General features: G+C 35.6%; 1 protein-coding gene across 3 annotated transcripts in view; it reads right to left on the bottom strand.

Annotated features, from left to right (window-relative positions):
- SMAP1 (small ArfGAP 1) overlaps window positions 1-17,473 on the bottom strand; it is a 213,232-nt gene that overhangs the window by 68,427 nt on the left and 127,332 nt on the right. For 2 of the 3 annotated variants that reach the window (XM_027852936.1, XM_027852938.1), the window contains exons 5-6: window positions 8,003-8,077; window positions 4,335-4,415 (exon numbers count right to left, since the gene is read on the bottom strand). In XM_027852936.1, coding sequence (XP_027708737.1) covers window positions 4,335-4,415; window positions 8,003-8,077 — 156 coding nt within the window. The remainder of the gene's footprint in view (window positions 1-4,334; window positions 4,416-8,002; window positions 8,078-17,473) is intronic. The other variant, XM_027852937.1, reaches the window with a different exon arrangement.

Here is a 17,473-nt window from a genome sequence, read left to right as displayed (position 1 = left end):
TATTATTTGACAGTATGGTATCTTATTTTTCAGTTGTTTTATCTATGTAAATTTTATCTACCTAACAAGTACAAGAACCTTGGGTTAAAACATGTTCTACAAGGCACCAAACATAATGGCAGACTTATTGATTGATTTCCTATGTAAAATGTCACATTTTTTTCTGATGAATAATAGTACAATAATAGTACTAACATTAAGTGGTATTCGGGCTCAATTTTTTTTTTAGCCTTTTCCATTCCAAAGCACATCCATATTAAAAAAAAAAAATAAGCCACAGCAAAATACTTTTCCTATGTTCATCTACTTTTCTTCTCCAATCTTGACCCAACCCATTTGCCTTCATCTCATTTCTGGCCAAAGTCATTGTTTAGGTTGGTTGGTGACTCTCAAGGGAGAAAAGATGATGATCCTAAAAAGAGTTTACAAAGTGTTTCTGATCTAATGATCATGGTAGGATTTCTATTTGCTATCTGTAACCTAGAAAATCTAAGTTTTTATCTAAATCAAGTGTTTAGATCACTTCTGTAATAAAAATTAATTAAATCACCTTGAAATTACCAATAAGAAATCTCCCAATTATTCTTTTTAAAAAATAGCTGACAAACTAATACAACTTAGTCAATGCCTTCAGCTTAGGGAGAAGATCTTGATTTAGTATGTATACATGATGTAGATAAGCAGTTTTAAAAAGGAAGCAATCATTTAAGTGAGCCTCTAAAAGGAATAATTTGCTCCTGAATTTTAAAAACTTGGAATGGCTCCTTAGTTCACTATTCAAAAAACAAACAAACAACAACAACAAAAAAAAAAACCATACAAATTAACTCATTATAGATCATAAGCTTCAATTTCCCTCCCCACTTTTTCACCTGCTAACAAACATACTCAAATCTCACTAAACCTCTTAGCATATTGTAGCTCACTCCTTCTTTTTAACCACATACTTCTGGACAGAGCTATGCTAGCTGCATCTACTTCTCTCTCCACGATCTTATAACCTGGCTTTGGTCCCCATTATTCTACTAAAACATCTCCAACTAAGGTCAAGGTCAGCAATGCCTTGCTAAGCACTTAATTCTTTATTCTCCCTGACCTTGTGGAACCAGACACCATTCACCCACCTCTTTTCATATACTTTCTTCCTACTGCTTACAAAATACTAGAACATATACTGTGCTGGTTCATCTATTACTTCTCATTCTGTCTCCTGTACTGTATTCACCTTTCTTTTTCTACTTCCAATTGTAGACATGCCCATGATCTGTCTTCTGCCCTCGTCTTCTTTCTCTGCTCTTTCTCCTTCAGCGGTCTCATTTACTATGACAGTTTCAGTTATCGACACTACGCTCATAACTTCCCAAATCTGTATTTCCAGCTCTGACCTCTTTTGAAAAAGTTTCAGTCTTAAATTCAACTGCCTGTTTGACCATTCCACCCAGATGATCTCTTAAACACAATAGATCTGAAATCATTCTCATTATCTTCCCATTTAAACTGTCCTCCTGAATTCCTTCTTTCTGCTAAAGGAAACATCAACCGAGATAGTTTACATAAACTTTCAAGGTATATTATTATTCTCTGAATCGCTCAAATTCACAACATCATGGTCACCTTTGACTCCTTTCCTTTTCCCACACCACATCCAATCTACCCCCTAGTCCATCTGCAATGTATCACTTTTTATTCTCAATGATATAGACTACTACGATAGCCTTATAAATGAAGACAGACAATTTCACCCTATTGAGGGTGAGGATGAGAATGGTTTTTCTGCCTCTATCATATTCTCTCTCCAATTCACTGACCATCAGATAAATTCTAAAGCATAACTTTGATCCGACAACTACCCTACTTAGAAACTTTCAAAAGTTTCCAAATGTCCACCAAAGTACAAATTCCTAAGAATACCATTCAAATCCTTCCACAATATGACCAGTCACTGGCATTTCCATCTCACAAATATCATATAATGGTCAAAGCAATGCTCCCTGAACACAGCTTGTCCTTTTCTCAACAGAGATGCTTAACCATGACCTAAAATGCCCTGAAATGCTCTCCTTTCCCCATCTTGACCTTTTAAAATCCCACCTAGTCTTTAAAGTCCTGCTGAGAGACTTTATGAAGGCCCTCCTCTAATTAGCCATTGGTCCAAGCTTTCACACTGCAGCATAGAGCCAGAAAACACACTACAGACCCACACACACCTACCACCATCCATGACCGGCAGTAGCATACCAAGTGCTGAGATTTCACAAAGATAACTCCAGAACAGCAAACTACGTTTTGCACTTAGGCAGATTAAATCTGCTCATGTTCTAATGCTTAAATTCTGCCAAAAGATCATACCATATTAACCTATTTTTAGTTTTACTAGTTCTCCTATCCCATTTATCCAGTCTCTCAGCCTTAAGTGTAAACTACATTCATAAATGCCTTCTCTCAGAAGCTCATTGCATACAGCAGAAGGATAAGAGCCCGAAAGTACTAAGGATGCAGCAACAAGGTAGATGACAAGGCCCAAGAGTCCTTAGGTAGCTAAGTATGTCAGATACCAGTGCCAGGAGACTAGAGGGCATAAAAGCATGGTAGATGGTAAGTTTAGAGGCCCTTATGAGCCAGTACAGAGCAGACAGTCCTTCATATTACTGGAAAGAAGAGATGTTCACTCCCCGCTCATCCAAATACTTCGATCAGTCAAGTAGAAAAGGAGGAGTACAACCTCTGTGGTAGAAGTCCTAGATGAGCTCTGGGATGGCTTGGGGCTGCGGAAGGGGGTGAAGGAAGAAGGAAAGCAAAGGGAGAAGGGCACCAAACTATTACAGATTTTCCTACTTCTATAACTCTTTTTCTAGTTAGATGACTCGTGTAGTAGTGTACCCACTAATGAGGGCATTCCTCAAGGATTTGTCCTTATACTCCCTCTCTTAACTCATTAAACTTTCTTTCCTTGAGAATTCCATTCACTATGATGGATTCAAATACCACCCTTCTAAGCAGATGACTACCAAGCGTACATTTGCAATCTGGACCTTTCCTTCTGAAAAGAGGAGAACCATATTTGCAAGACATTTCTACTTAAATGTACCACTAACACATCAAACTTACTTTTTCCCCTAAACCTGCTCCTCCTTCTGAATTAATTGTTCTTATATGAATCACCAACATTCATCTAGTCTCCCATGTTGACAACCTTGAGATTATTATTGATGAATTCTTCTCTATCACCTCTCATAATTAATCTGTTATCAATTCCTCTCAAATTCATATACAAAACATCTCTTAGATCCATCCTTAGTTCTCTCATCTCACCCCCACCACCTTGATAGAGACCCTCAATACCATCTGACTAGACCACTGCAGCAGAATCCTAACAGGTCTTCCTGCTTCCTCTTTGCCTTCTTCCTAGCTCAGCCCTTCATTCCACAGCCAGAATAATCTTTTGAATTCATAAATATGGCCATGTCACCCCACTATTTGAAAATTTTCAAAGGTTTCTCATTAATTCCTAAATGAAGTTCAAACTCCTTGGCAAGGCAATAGAGAGATTCCATAATTTGGCACTACCTGACCTTTTCAGCTTTCTTCATATTACTTCTCTCCATATACTCTACACTCTAGTCTACCCTTTGTTCCTTAAATATGCTCCATACTCTCCCACTTATTGGTTCTGCTCATGTTTTTCATTGTCGTTGGAAGGTCCTCCCTTGCCCTTTTGAGTTCATATTCATTATTTAAAGTTCAGCTCAAATAGCACCTCTTCCATGAAGCCTTCCCTGATTTTCCAAGTCATTAAGGCCCTTCATTTTCAGACTTCATGTTGTACATAATGAATTTTTATATAATGTGGTATAATGCAGTTACACAAACTAGATTATAAGCCTTTTATGGTTGGAACAGTGCCTTACCTAAGCTTTATATCACTTTATATCACTGCCACAATCTGTATGTAGTATGTAGTTAAACATTTGGTGAGTGAACAAATCTTGGATCCTTCCCTGATCATTCCAACAAAAAGTATTCTCTCTCTCTCTCCTCTAAATTCGTATAGTACTTTATTTTTATCTCTTATTATTTATCACCTATTGCCTTGTCTTTTGTGTACATATCTTATTTTGCGTACAAAACTGTAAGCTCCTTTGGAATAAGTGCAATATCTGATACATCTTTCTTCCTCCACACCTCTAGCCCATCATGCCCACCTAGCATAGTGTCTTTTATGTAACAGATACTGGGTAGCCATTTGTAAATTCAATAAATAGTCATATGTTTAGACCATCACTTCTAAATACACAAGAATTCCTTATTCTCTTTTCTAAAAATAAGTGTTTTACCTTTTCAGCTGAAATGGGTTTTGAAGGCTTTTCTGGCTCCTTCTCTTTCTTTTTCTCTTCCTTTTTTTTGTCCTTTTCTTTCTAAAAAAAAAAAAAGAGGAGAGACAGTTTGATGGTAATCAAATTATCAAAATAAAACAGATGGTCAGAAATAGCCAATGTTTCAGCTTGTTTTCCTTAACTGTATTTCTTTATTATTAGAAGGGGTCCTGTTGGGAGTGGGAATTGGAAGAGATGGCAAATAACAGGGAAATGAGAGTTATGGAAGAAATTTTAAAAAGCACCAATAAGCTATCAGTCTAAATAAATAAATTGAACATTATTTTCACAAAAACATGCTTCACATTTTAAGAATCATGTTCTGAATCACTAATGTCCATTAAAAATATTATTAGTTAAGAAAGGAAAACAGGCAAAGGTATTGTGAAAAGAGCAGTAGGTTTGCAGTTGAAATACCTTGGTTTGAATTCTGCCACAAATTGCCTATAAAATTTTGGTCAAATTACTCACCATTTTTGAGCTTCATTCATCCCATTTGCAAAATATGGTTAATAATATCTACACTACTCTTGTGTGAATTGTTAGCAGGAAAGCATTTTCTAATTGCAAAGGGATAAAAATAAGCTATTATCATGATTATACAGATAGCTAGGATGGATCTAAGAGATGTTTTGTATATGAATTTGGGAGGAATTGATAACAGATTAATTATGAGAGGTGATGGAGAAGAATTCATCAATAAAGAATCCTCTTCCTGAATTGAAATGTGGCCTCAGATACTTAGTAGCTATGTGACCCTGGGCAAGTCACTTACCCCTATTTGCCTCAGTTTCCTCATCAGTAAAATGAGCTAGAGAAGGAAACGGCAACCCATTCTGGTATCTTTGCCAAGACAACCCCAAAAGGGGTCACAAAGAGTGGGATACAACAGAAAAATGACTAAACAAAAATGATTCTACATGTTTAGATGATTTTCTAAATCAAAAAGGCAACTGAATACTTAAGCAACAGACACTAGTATTATTAAGGTGTTTCTTTTTACTTAATGGGCTATATCTACATGACACAAAGCAAAGAAACATATCTCCTACCAAAAAGTAAAAGGAAAGAGTAAGATAAGTTTATCTATGTTTTATTTGGAAAACTATTTCCCAAATTCCTTAAAGCATCCTTAGGCTGAACTGGGCTACTTCCTAAAAGCAATTAATGTAATGGTTTGGTTTTTTTTTTAAAGGAAAGGAAATTAAATTAACAAACAGAACAAATACGGATTTAGCAAGAATGAGAGATACAAATACAGCAAAGGAAAAAATTCACTAATTTTATATTGGAGGAAATGAAACTATGTATCTAAATTGTGCTTCAGAACAGTATTCTTTTAAAAATATACCATAACCACAACATTATATGGTTAAAATAGCAAATAAAACCTGAATAGTTCCCAACTATGCTCCAAAATTTCCTCTGCAGGCTAGTTATATTCCTATAAGAAGCAATATTATAAATGGTCCTTAGGTTGCCAAATTAACTCAGAAGTCTACATAATCCAAAATGTTGCTGAAGTGTAGTACTAATGGAATGAGTCTAAATTCTAGGTTCAGAGATAATGAGGCAGAATATCCCAGAAGCACTCTCCAGTTTGTTTTTAGCATACTACCAAGACAGGGATAGTATGTATGTCTCCCACTGCTCCTCTCTAAAGATTGGCAGGCACCCAATCCCTTTATACTAATTTAAGCCCACAAGCACCCTAGGCTAGGCCTATCTGATAGGTCCTATCCTATCTTATCCTATCCTATCCTATAAAATGCTCAAAACATCCCAAAATGAAAATAGAACAAGAGGAAACAAACACTGCATTTGATGCCCTCCAGCTTATCAATGTCCTTCCTGAAATGGTGAGCCCAGCAATGAATACACTGCTTTAGATGTGATAGGACAAGGGCACAGGAGAGCAAAACATTGTACCGGTCCTAGGCATGATGCAGGCTAACAGCATATTTCCTTTGCTTTTGCAGCCATTTATCAGTAGTTCCACCCATGTGCCTACAGTAAAAACAAAATTAGTAATGGTAGCTGGGATTTTACTGGTATAGAGGAACTCCAGGTGAGGAAAAAGTCTCCACTAATACAGGGTGGCAACTTCTCTGCAGCTTATGCCTTAGTGTTGTCTACAGCAGAGGTGTCAAACACGCAGCTCCCTGCCTGCAAGATGGGTTGGAACTAGATTAAAATGTAATTGAGAAATATTTAACAAAATAAGTAAAAATAAAATAAAACATAGATAATATGTGGTTTTCTTAGTATGTGGCCTGCAGGGATACTTATTTGCAGTTTAATGGCTTCCATTTCTGTGACTTTGACACCACTGACCTAGAGAACTGAGAGGTGAGTGTTCAGTCCTTTTCTGTCTTGTCCCACTCTTCATGACCCCGTTTGGGGGAGGTCATGACTTACCTAGACACATATAAACAATGTGTCAGAAGCAACAACTGAATATGAGTGTTCCTGGCTTCAAGGCTGGCTCTCTAGCCACATCATCATCATTATTATTATTAATAAACATTTGCATAGTGATTACTATGTGTCAGGCACTGTGCTAAGAGCTTTACGATTATTATCTCATTTGATCTTCATAACAACCCCATTTATAGGTGAGGAAACTGAGGCAAACAGTTTAAGTGACTTGTGCAGGGTCACATAGATAGTGAGTGTATGAGACTGGATTATATAATGCTGCCTCTCCTGTATTTCCCCTGATTTACCATTTCCAAGAGTAACTAAAGATTTTCAGTTGACAGCCTCAGGTTTGTTTTATCATACAGACTACTGCCTAGCCACACCTCCCCACTTTTGAAGCAGACTTTTTTTAACCCAAAAGTAAGAATTGATATTTATCTCTACTAAATTGTATTTTATTCAGATTGAGACTGTTGCAGAACAAAGATCTTTTTGAAATTGTATATCTCAATCAACAAGTATTTATTAAGTACTTCCTATGTTCTGGGGACATAAATAAAATGAAGTAATCCCTACTCATCAGAAGTTTATATACTAATATTTATGCTAGGACTACTTGAATAGCTATTTCAAAACATTTAACTTCAAAAAGATTATAGATCATAAGTTGCAACCAATCTATCAAAATTCCTAAAGATTACTTTTATAGTACTAAAATTCTTTACTGAAAACAAAAATATTTCTCATTCCATCTTATATTTTTACAATTTACATTTATATATTTAACTCCCACAATGTTCATTAGTGTAAAATTTTAAATTTGACCCAGTAGCACATTCTTAACAATAACATCTCTGTCCAATATTTAGAGATATGAAACCTTTAAAAGAAAATTAAAATATAGTTAATCTACAGAACCCACTAAAAACAGATTAATTATATGGAAATACCCCCCCAAAAAAAAACTGAGAAGAGGTAAGTATATAAAACAATAGCTTTTTAAAAAGTATGGATTAAGACTCTGACTCTACAGGTCCACAAAGTTTAGAAAATAGAAATATGTTGCACTTTAAATTTTGGGAACTCAGAGAAATGTAATCAAATGTTTTATCCTACCCAAATTATGGCACACAATAAAAGGGGGGGGTATAGGAGGCCTTAAAAGTAGGTGTTCCAAAATGCAATCTGCTTTTTACAAAATTAGATACCTCCAATTTGTTTTTCTCAGCAGCAGCTTGCAGAGGGGAGGATACCAAAGGCTGAAGAACATCAGAAGAGGAAATCTGTAAAAAGCAGATGAAAAAGAAAAGAAGGACAGCAAAGAAGGTGATCAGAACTGACAGAGAAAGCAAAGAAATACAATTTCATGTATTTCTAAGAAACAGAAGCACTTTAAGTTAACAATGGAAGAAAGCAACAAAGAAAAAAGCATAAAATTAGTCTTTACCATTTCCTGGTGGCATTTCTAAAAGTAAAAGGATCTATCAAATAAGAAAGTATGATTTATAATGAAATTCATTGAGATATAATTAAAAAGGTATTTGGATAAGATTATATTAAAAATATGAAAAAATAATTAGGTTTCTTTCATTTTCAGTTTTAACCAACCCAACTGCTAAAATATTAATGTTCTGAAGTATGATGGCACATTGTCTCATGTGGCAGGAGGATAGTTTTATTTTTATTCGTGGTAACATTTTTAAGAATGAGAAGTAAAAAAAGATCTGGAATGGTAAAAGATTCAATTATAATTTTAATCAACTATTTAAAAGAACAAGGAAAAAATACAGAAAAAGTAGGTTAATATAAAATAACATCTGAGTAGTCGACAATCAGACTTATTATAAAGCAATTTATACACCTCCTTCTCTGAGATCAGCATGTACAACCACTATTTCCAGTGCCATACTCACTGAATTACCCAAAGGCATTATGAGACAGTTATATACGCAACAGAGGCAATTTACACATGAAAATGGGTTTCATCTAAAAGCATTTTCACACATCTTCCCACCCAATTTCTACATGCGTAGTTGATCACTTTAATGGAAGCATTATCTTTCTGCTCTCTTTACTGCCAAAATGTAACTGAAATACGTTTACAAAATGTGTAGTAGATCTTCAAAGCCATAAAACTGACATCTCTATGCTGCCCTATCATATCAATAGTGCCTACAAGGAATTTTTAAAAATAAATGGTGCCATTACAGATAGGTTATTATGTAGTGTCAAAATAACATTACTTAAATGACAAGTACTCAGCCAATCCTCCAGTTATTATGTTAGCTTTGACATTAATTCTGAAACCATAACTAAAGACAATAGACTTTAGAAGGTCTTTTTATTCCCTGTAGATTATTGCATACTTATATAAGAACAAGTCTTAATGGCTTTGTTTTGATCATCTAAACTGGTTATATGATGTCTACTAAAAGAAATTATGCTTAGGAAAAAACACAAAACAACAAACAAACTTTGGACCTTGCACATGAAAATCAAACTATGCTTGAAACTACAATTTCAACTGACAGTGGTTTATCCTAACCAGGATTTCACTCTTACCATTTTATATACAAAGTATATTAGAGCTGGAAGGATATGTAATGAAATCATCTCAGAGAATAATCTGTCCCTTTTTTTTTTTAAAGCTTCCAATAGCTATGGCATATACAATGCAAGAGGCAGCACGGTAAAGTGGAAAGAAAGAGTTATAATAGATTTGAATTGTAATTCTGCCTCTGACAATTACCAGTTGTGTTACTATAGGCTTTCCTTTTCTATAAAATGAGAATAATAATACTTAGCCCAGTGAGAAACAAATGAGATAATATCATGTAATGTTTTGCAAACTTTAAATCATTATAAAACATCAGCTATTATTATCGTTTTATAGATAAGACTGATCTAGAAACTGAGCATAACTTCCATAGTGGAGAGATGGAAAAAGTTATATACAAGTCTACTGACCTATAGAAAACAAATAAGAATCACACAAAAATAAATATAATTTAATTTCATGTAATTTTTCTGTTTCTATTTTCAAAATAAAGGAAATATAAAATGTTTCTTTCAGCATCTTTTCAGTTTTAAAACAAGCAAACTAAAATTTTATTCAATAAATCTAAATTACAAAATGAGAAGTAGATTAGCTTTACATTATGTGTAGTTAAGACAAAAGACAAACCTGGGAAAGGTAAGAGGGCTTGAAACCAACAACTAAACATGAAAGGAAGGAAAAATAGAGGATGAGAGATGGGAAAGTACAGGTGAATAGAGAAATAAAAGGGAAAAAGCCTATGAGGGGAAGAGGAGACAAAGGAAAGAATTTGGCAGGGTGGGGGAAAGATGAGGAGGGAACCACAGAAAGAAGCTCAAGGTCACCAAGTATTCCTATTTTTAAAAAATGTAGGAGAATTACAATAGTTCTGAAACTCCTTTATGCAGTGTAAAATTTGTTAACTTTTCCTTTTAAATTTATATTCTAGACTTGAATTTCAACTTTAAAAAAAATGTTTTGTTATTTCTTGTTTTTAAAATTATCTAGATTTCCCTCTATGTTTATTCCCATCCCTCCTCCCAGAGAACCATACCTTATAACCAAGAATTTAAATGTTTAACCTTTCAGAGAATTCTAAAGGTTCTACTCTTGAGGAAAGGTATAAGGTTAGACCTAAGAAAATTATTCTGGAACATTAGCGGTGTCAGTCAATTATCAGTTATGACTGATACATCTCATCATCATAGACTATAAGATTACCTTATAGTGGAAAATATATGTATAGATTTTTGATTTTTAATTACATATAGGGCAGCATGAATTAATGCAAAAAGCATTAATTTTATCTATCCACTAGAAGACATTTGTTTTTGTAACCCCAACTCCCACCATCAAATGCCTAGGAGGATCCTAATGGGGATATTACATTGCAGGGGGTGGAAATAAACAAATGAATGAAAACATCTGTTAGGGGAAAAAAATTCAATTTAACAGAAACTGAGAACCTTGGAACTAGAAAGAACCTTAGAGATAACAAGCTGTTTATCTACAAATTTGGCAAATATTTATTAAACATCTACCACATACAAAGCATAATTAGCATCAAGGAAATAGGAACACAAAAATCAGACACCAGGTCATCTGCATCCTCATAGAACATACAATTTTACTAGTAAGGTAGATAAGATCTAGAAACAATTAACTTACAACTCAAATTCAAATATTCTGAATGAGAAAGATTCAAATAAAGTAATATGAAAATTCAGAGAGTTAGGCTGTTGGATCTCCCAGAGAGTTAAGCCACTAGAGAAATGGCCACAGAGAAATGCCACTCAACAACAATAGCTTATCTCTAAAGAAATAATATTGTTGGCCACACAGATTAATATTGCATGTCATACAGTATTCAGCTCCTTTAAACAATTAATCAAAATACTTTTCATGGCCAATCCCTACTATAAAGCATCCAATTCATTAGATCCACAATATCATAAGTGGTAAAAAATACATTGAAGGGATTATAAGATCACATACCTGAAACTTCCCCATTATCACCATGCCAGGACTTCTCCATTCATGTCCAGTCTCACTACCATCTCCACCCTCCACCAAAGGGAAAATTGGACTTCACACCTGGATGCACCCAAGGATTTTATTGGCAAGCGTTGACCTTATCTTGCTTGGATTCAGGCCTCCAAAGCTCTTCCTCCTATCCCTCCACACCTTCAACTCCCCTTTAGGTGGAGTCTTTCCCCATTAGACTGTAAGCTTCTTGAGGGCAGGAACAGTCTTGTTTTTTGTATTTGTATCCCCAGTGGTTGGCACATAGAAAATATTTAATAAATGCTATTTGTCTATTTATCTGTTTATTATTTAAAAACACTGTAGAAGGTCTGTAATTCTGTTAAAAGGTTGAATTGAGGGGTAGCTAGGTGGCACAGTAGATACAGCTCTGGTCCTGGAGTGAGGAGAACCTGAAATAAAATCTGGTCTCAAACAATTACTAGCTGTGCGACCCTGGGCAAGTCACTTAATCTTGACTGGCAAAAAAAAAAAAAAAAAAAAAAAAAGAAAGAAAATTGAATTTAGTCAACAAGTATGGAGTAGCCTTGAGATTTCCTGTATTTCCATCACACTGGGAAAGCTCCAAAGTACACCTCCTCCAGTGTACTGCAATTTGAAATCACTTTGCAATGGTGTACAGAAAGGGGCTGGCAAAGCTGTGAGAAACATGGGTAAACATAAAAAGACTAGAGTCAATGTTGGGCTTTTTTTCCAATCCTAAGTTATCCATTTGACTATGGTTGTTTGTCATAATAAACCACTAAATGAAGAGAATATTCTTTAAAAAAAAATCACAATGTTATAAGGCATCTAATCCCTTTCACCTCCAGTTTCTTTATTTTCAAAAACACTGAATAACCTCTGCCAGTAATGAATCAATTGAAATCAATTCTAAACTGGCCTAATAATAATCAGTTAAAAATGTGTTGGATTTTCAGGTGAATGAGTACAGTGGTACATGATCTTATTGTCATTGTTCTGAAAGAAGTATGACTCATACTTGTGTTAATTCTATTAAAAGTTAAAAATAAAGTACCTATGTTTCTTTGAATTGCTATCAACAAAGGGGGGAGGGTATTATGGCATATTATAATAAAATAAATTAAACATTTATGATCGCAAAACTTTAATGGTACTTAATTAAAAGTCAACTGATTTTAAAAATGATTTCTTGTGAAATGAAAGGAATAGAATGCTATGTGCAGCCAACGAAAGTGAATACTCAAATACATAGCTGAGAAAATTTGTTTTCAGGAGTTAAGAGGCAATTTAAAAGGAATTTAAAGCAAATAATATGTGCAAATCTTTGAAATAGTGGCAGTATATGCTCATCAGTTCAGAACATATTCCATCTCTGTGTTTTTCTCACTGTCCTTCACAATGAACTAAGAAAATGAAGGAGGGTAAATTTTCTACGGACTTTACCTAGTATAATCATTTATTTTTTCCACAAATATTTATTGCCTGTCATCTACATATTAGGTATTATTTGAACACTATGGGAAATAGGAAGAGAAACAAAAATTCACAAGACCCTTCTACTCTATCAAGTTACTGTCTTGTCCCATCTCATTCTCTCCTCCCCTTTCCTTCCAAGCTTCTAGAAACCTTCTCCACCAAGGCACCACATTTGCCCTGTTCAGTCATCACCATAAAGAGACCTAAAAAGCCCAGAGATGAATAGCTTAATGACACTGAGCATCAACAAGAAGTCAGGCCTAAGAGAGGGGGAAACATAGTCATCAAACGTATTTGCCAGTGTCACATTCTGCACAAATTACAAATAGACAAATTTACAATCTATTCTCTACCCAGCTGCCAAAGTGATTTTCCTAAAGTATAGGAAAATTCCTGCTCAGTAAATTCAAGCATGTTCCCTACATCTATGGAGTCAAGGTCTAATTCTTCACCTGTCCTTTAAAGTTCTTCACAATCAGGCTCCAATCTAACTTCCTAATCTTATTAAACATTATTTCTCTTTACGTACTCCATGCATCTAGCCAAATTAGTTTTCCTCTAAGTGAAGCCCACACACCACCTTCTATGTGAAGCCTATCCTGATTCCCTTAGGTAGTGTCTTCTCTTCAAAATTACCTTGTATTTTTGTGGATATATATTTTATATACACTTATAAATGTAAGCTCCTTGAAGGCAGGGACTGTTTCATTTTTGTCTTTTTATTCCTAACACCTAACTCAGGGCCTGGCACATAACAGGCACTTTAAAATTGCTTGCTGATTGACTGATCTAGATGGCAAGCTTCTATAGATGCCCCATTTGGAGATGACTTTATGTTGACTGAACTGAGCTCTGGATTAACACAAGCTTAACACTGAATTAACACTCAATGAGATACATGGTCATTCAAAAGAGATCACTTTAGCAATTCACACAAGGAAAACTAAATAAGTTGATGAAGAATGAATATTAACCATATAATGACATGCAGTCAGTACATAAACCTTGGACATTCCTAGCAGATGGACAATGAACTGTGCCAAGAACCGAACAGAAAGAGAGGAAGTGGCTACACTGCATTTTCAACAATGCCAAATTACTATATGCCCTCCCACATCAATCCATCTTTTTAAAACAAACTTTCTCCCTATGGTGCTATATTAATAAGAATATCATATAGAACAGTGGTAGCCACCTCAGATAGAAAGAGATCCCTACCAGTTGCATACCTGTTTAGAAAACCACAAATTAACAGTATCTATGTTGCACTGTATTTTTATTTATTTTGTTAAACATTTCCCAATTCCATTTTAATCTGGTTCCAGCTGCCCTTGGAGTTTTGCAGGCCACAAAGCTCTCTAGCAGTCTGACACCTCTGTTACAGAACAACACAATTTTAGAAGACCAAAAATTGCAGGTAATCAAAAGTTCAATGAAAAGATTAATGGTTAAATTCTAATTCAAAATGCAATACAACAGTTTTAGTTTTATTTCTCAGAATCTCAGAATTGGAAGGGACCTACAAGGGCTATCTCTAGTTCAATGAATAAAGAAGCCTATTTCACTTCTGGACAGTTTTTAGCATGAAGAAGTTCATGCTTAGATCCATCTGAAATCTGCCTCTCTGTACCTTATACCTTTATATTCTATATAGTAGCTGGATGAACTGTATTCTCTAGCCCCAGCAAACAGGAAGATAAGCAAGCATCCTCTTGTAATATATATCTCAAACTAGCAGTGACTTTAAGAAACAGCTGAGGCTGCTAAACATTGCCAGAAAGAATAGTTTAGTATCAACTAGACTAAAAGTAAAATCATTATGTTTGGCAGACATTCTCCAACATTTAAATGAACAACACTAAACAACTTAATCCAACATATCCATGCATTTGGCCACTTGGAGGAACATTTACAGCTAAATACCTCCTGGTGGACCCATCTGAATCCAGTTCTCCTCAAAATCTGATATTCCACAGGAGCAATACTGAGACTAGTTCATGATCAAGACAGCCAACTGGTAACACCTGGCCTTAACATTTTACAGGCCAAAATAGCTTCTTCTATGCTTTATGTTCCAGAACTCTAAGGTCTCAACAGTATTTGTCCAGGTGCTTGAGCCGATTTAAAGCTGCTATTTGGAAGAAAAAAAAACACTGCCCTGATTTAAAGGCATCTCCAGATAGAAGTTAGATGGTCTTATCTAGATCAAAATAAAAATCAGGGATCTGAATCAAAGCAATCTCACCTCTTCCTTCCACAGGTCTAATATCTAAAAGCATATGATTTAAAACATAAAGCTAGGTACTACCTAAGTAATATAACTGCCTACTATGTGCTAGGCACTATACTAAGCTCTAGGGATAAAAAAAGAGGCAAAAGACAGTCAATGCCCTCAAGGAGCCCACAGTCTAATGGGGAAGACAAACAAACAAATATGTACACACAAGCTATGTGCAGCATAAATAAGAAGTCGATAAAATAGGGAAGCCACTAGAATTAAGAGGGCTTGGGAAAGACTTCTGGTAGAAGATGGGATTTTGGTTGAAACTTAAAGGAAGCTAGAGAAACCAAGAGGCAGGGATGAGAAGGTGAGAATGCCAGGCATGGCAACAGCCAGAGAAAACCAAGAAATGAAGTGTCTTGTTTACAGAACAGCAAAGAGGTCAGTTTCATTAGATCAAAGAGTACCTGGAAGGCAGTAAAATGTAAGAGAGTTAATGTAAGAGTTCTCTTACCTAAAAGGTAAGAGAAGACTAGGTCATAACAATCAAGAAACATCCTATTCAAGACAACCCTATTTGTCCTGGAAGCAAATTTTCAAAGTAAAAATCCTATCTCTTTCATTCATTCAATCAGTATTTACCTAGTACCTCTTCCTCATAAAATATTTTGGAGACAGTCATGAAAAAATACAGTTTCTTTCCTTGTGGAAATTACAGTTTAGTTCTGCTTGATGATCTAATGTCCCAGCTCCCCTTCCCAGTCTCCCTAGCCTCCTAAATTCATCATTCATAAAATTCCCAACCATCTGAATAGCTGTATTGGATTTAAATTATAATTCTAACACCAGACCACTTTCGAACAATGGGCTGTGATTCTGAGATCATGGTACAACCAAGTTGTACTGCATCTGGAGTCAGAAGAAATTGATTCAATTCCTATCACTGCCTGTATGGCTTTAAGCAAGTTACTTAACTTCCTTAAGAATGACCTCTAAGATCCTCTAATTCCACTAGACTCTCCTATTAGCACTTCAAGAAGTGTTATGCCTTTTCTCTTCTTTCATACTGCTCTGTCTTCACTAGGATAAATGAATCACTGGAGACAAAGGTCATGCCATCACTGAGAGTCAAAGTCCCTCTACCGAAACCTAAGTTTTGATTGATTAAAGTAAGGCACCAATGTTACACAAATTATTCTTGAAAACTGAGCAAGTAAACATACTACTACATTTCACTTATGAGACAACTACAGTTCTAATACTTAAGCTAGAACTACAGACAAATGTCAGTAATGAATACTGATTCAGGTAAGTCCTGAAAAAAGTGGTAAAACTATGTCAAGTGAAATTTAACAAATAAGCAAACTGAGGCAATTCTCTGAGGGTGATGACAGCTTATTAACAGGGCACTGGACTCATTAATAAGTGAGTCTGGGCCCACCTCCATTTCTGCCAAAAACCTTGAGGGATAGAGGGCTGTCAGGTTTTTTAAACTTAGGTGTGCTTTCCTTTTGATTGGCCTGACAGTACATCATTTGGACCACCCGTGGCAAAAGGCAATCCTAATTGGTGGACATTTTAATGAGGTGATGGGTTAATAGTTCTCAGCTCCTCTCTATTACTTCTTGGTGGGGTTAGGGGGTGAGGGTGAGGGTGGGGGCAGGGTTAGGACTAATCCTTAGGTGAAAGGATTAATCTAAAGCTAGGGAAAGTGGATCTGCCTTTAGATGTGGCTGAAACTTAAAAAATACTAGTTGCTTTATGAAAGCCAGCTGCCTCTGGCAATCTTGGCTGGAAGAACAAAACCACTCTGGATCTCCCCACCTTGGTATCCCTCTTTTAGACCAGGTCATCTCCAACTTTGATGAAGGAAAAGCAAGGACAAGGGGAGGGCCTAGCTCAAGCTGGCTTCTATTAAAGGAGTAAACAGAAGTAGTGTCCTACTCAAGTTGGTTAAGGAGCTGATGCCTTGGGGGCTGGCAGTCATCACCTTACAGAATCATGCCCTTCAGAAACTGCCTGACCTTCAGAAGTGGGGTCTGTCAAAATGAGGAAAACGATGGCGCACAGAGAAATATTGGTTATGAAACAATAGAGCACAATATTAATTTTCCTTAACTAGAAATTGTAGCCCTTGTGAATGGCCAACAGAATTAAAAGAGAAAGCATAGAGTTGTTTCCAAAAACATTTAATTAGTTAATCATGCTTTAAATCCACCTCAGAACTTCCACAAAATTCTGCTGTACTTCATATGCTGGCTTCCCCATAGAATGTAAGTTCCTTGTGGGCAATAGCTAATTCATTTTGTTTTTGTAACCCTGGAGCTTACAGAACAGTGCCTGGCACAGGATAAGACTATAATAATTGCTTGTTGATTGACTGAATGATTAAAAATTACAGGAATTTAGCAGCTCCATCAACATACACTTTCACAAATT

Source organism: Vombatus ursinus, unplaced genomic scaffold (genome assembly GCF_900497805.2).
Source record: "Vombatus ursinus unplaced genomic scaffold, bare-nosed wombat genome assembly UNPS02009835.1, whole genome shotgun sequence".
Taxonomy (NCBI): domain Eukaryota; kingdom Metazoa; phylum Chordata; class Mammalia; order Diprotodontia; family Vombatidae; genus Vombatus; species Vombatus ursinus.
Note: the sequence above shows the minus strand (reverse complement) of the source record. Positions and strands in the feature narration are given on the sequence as shown.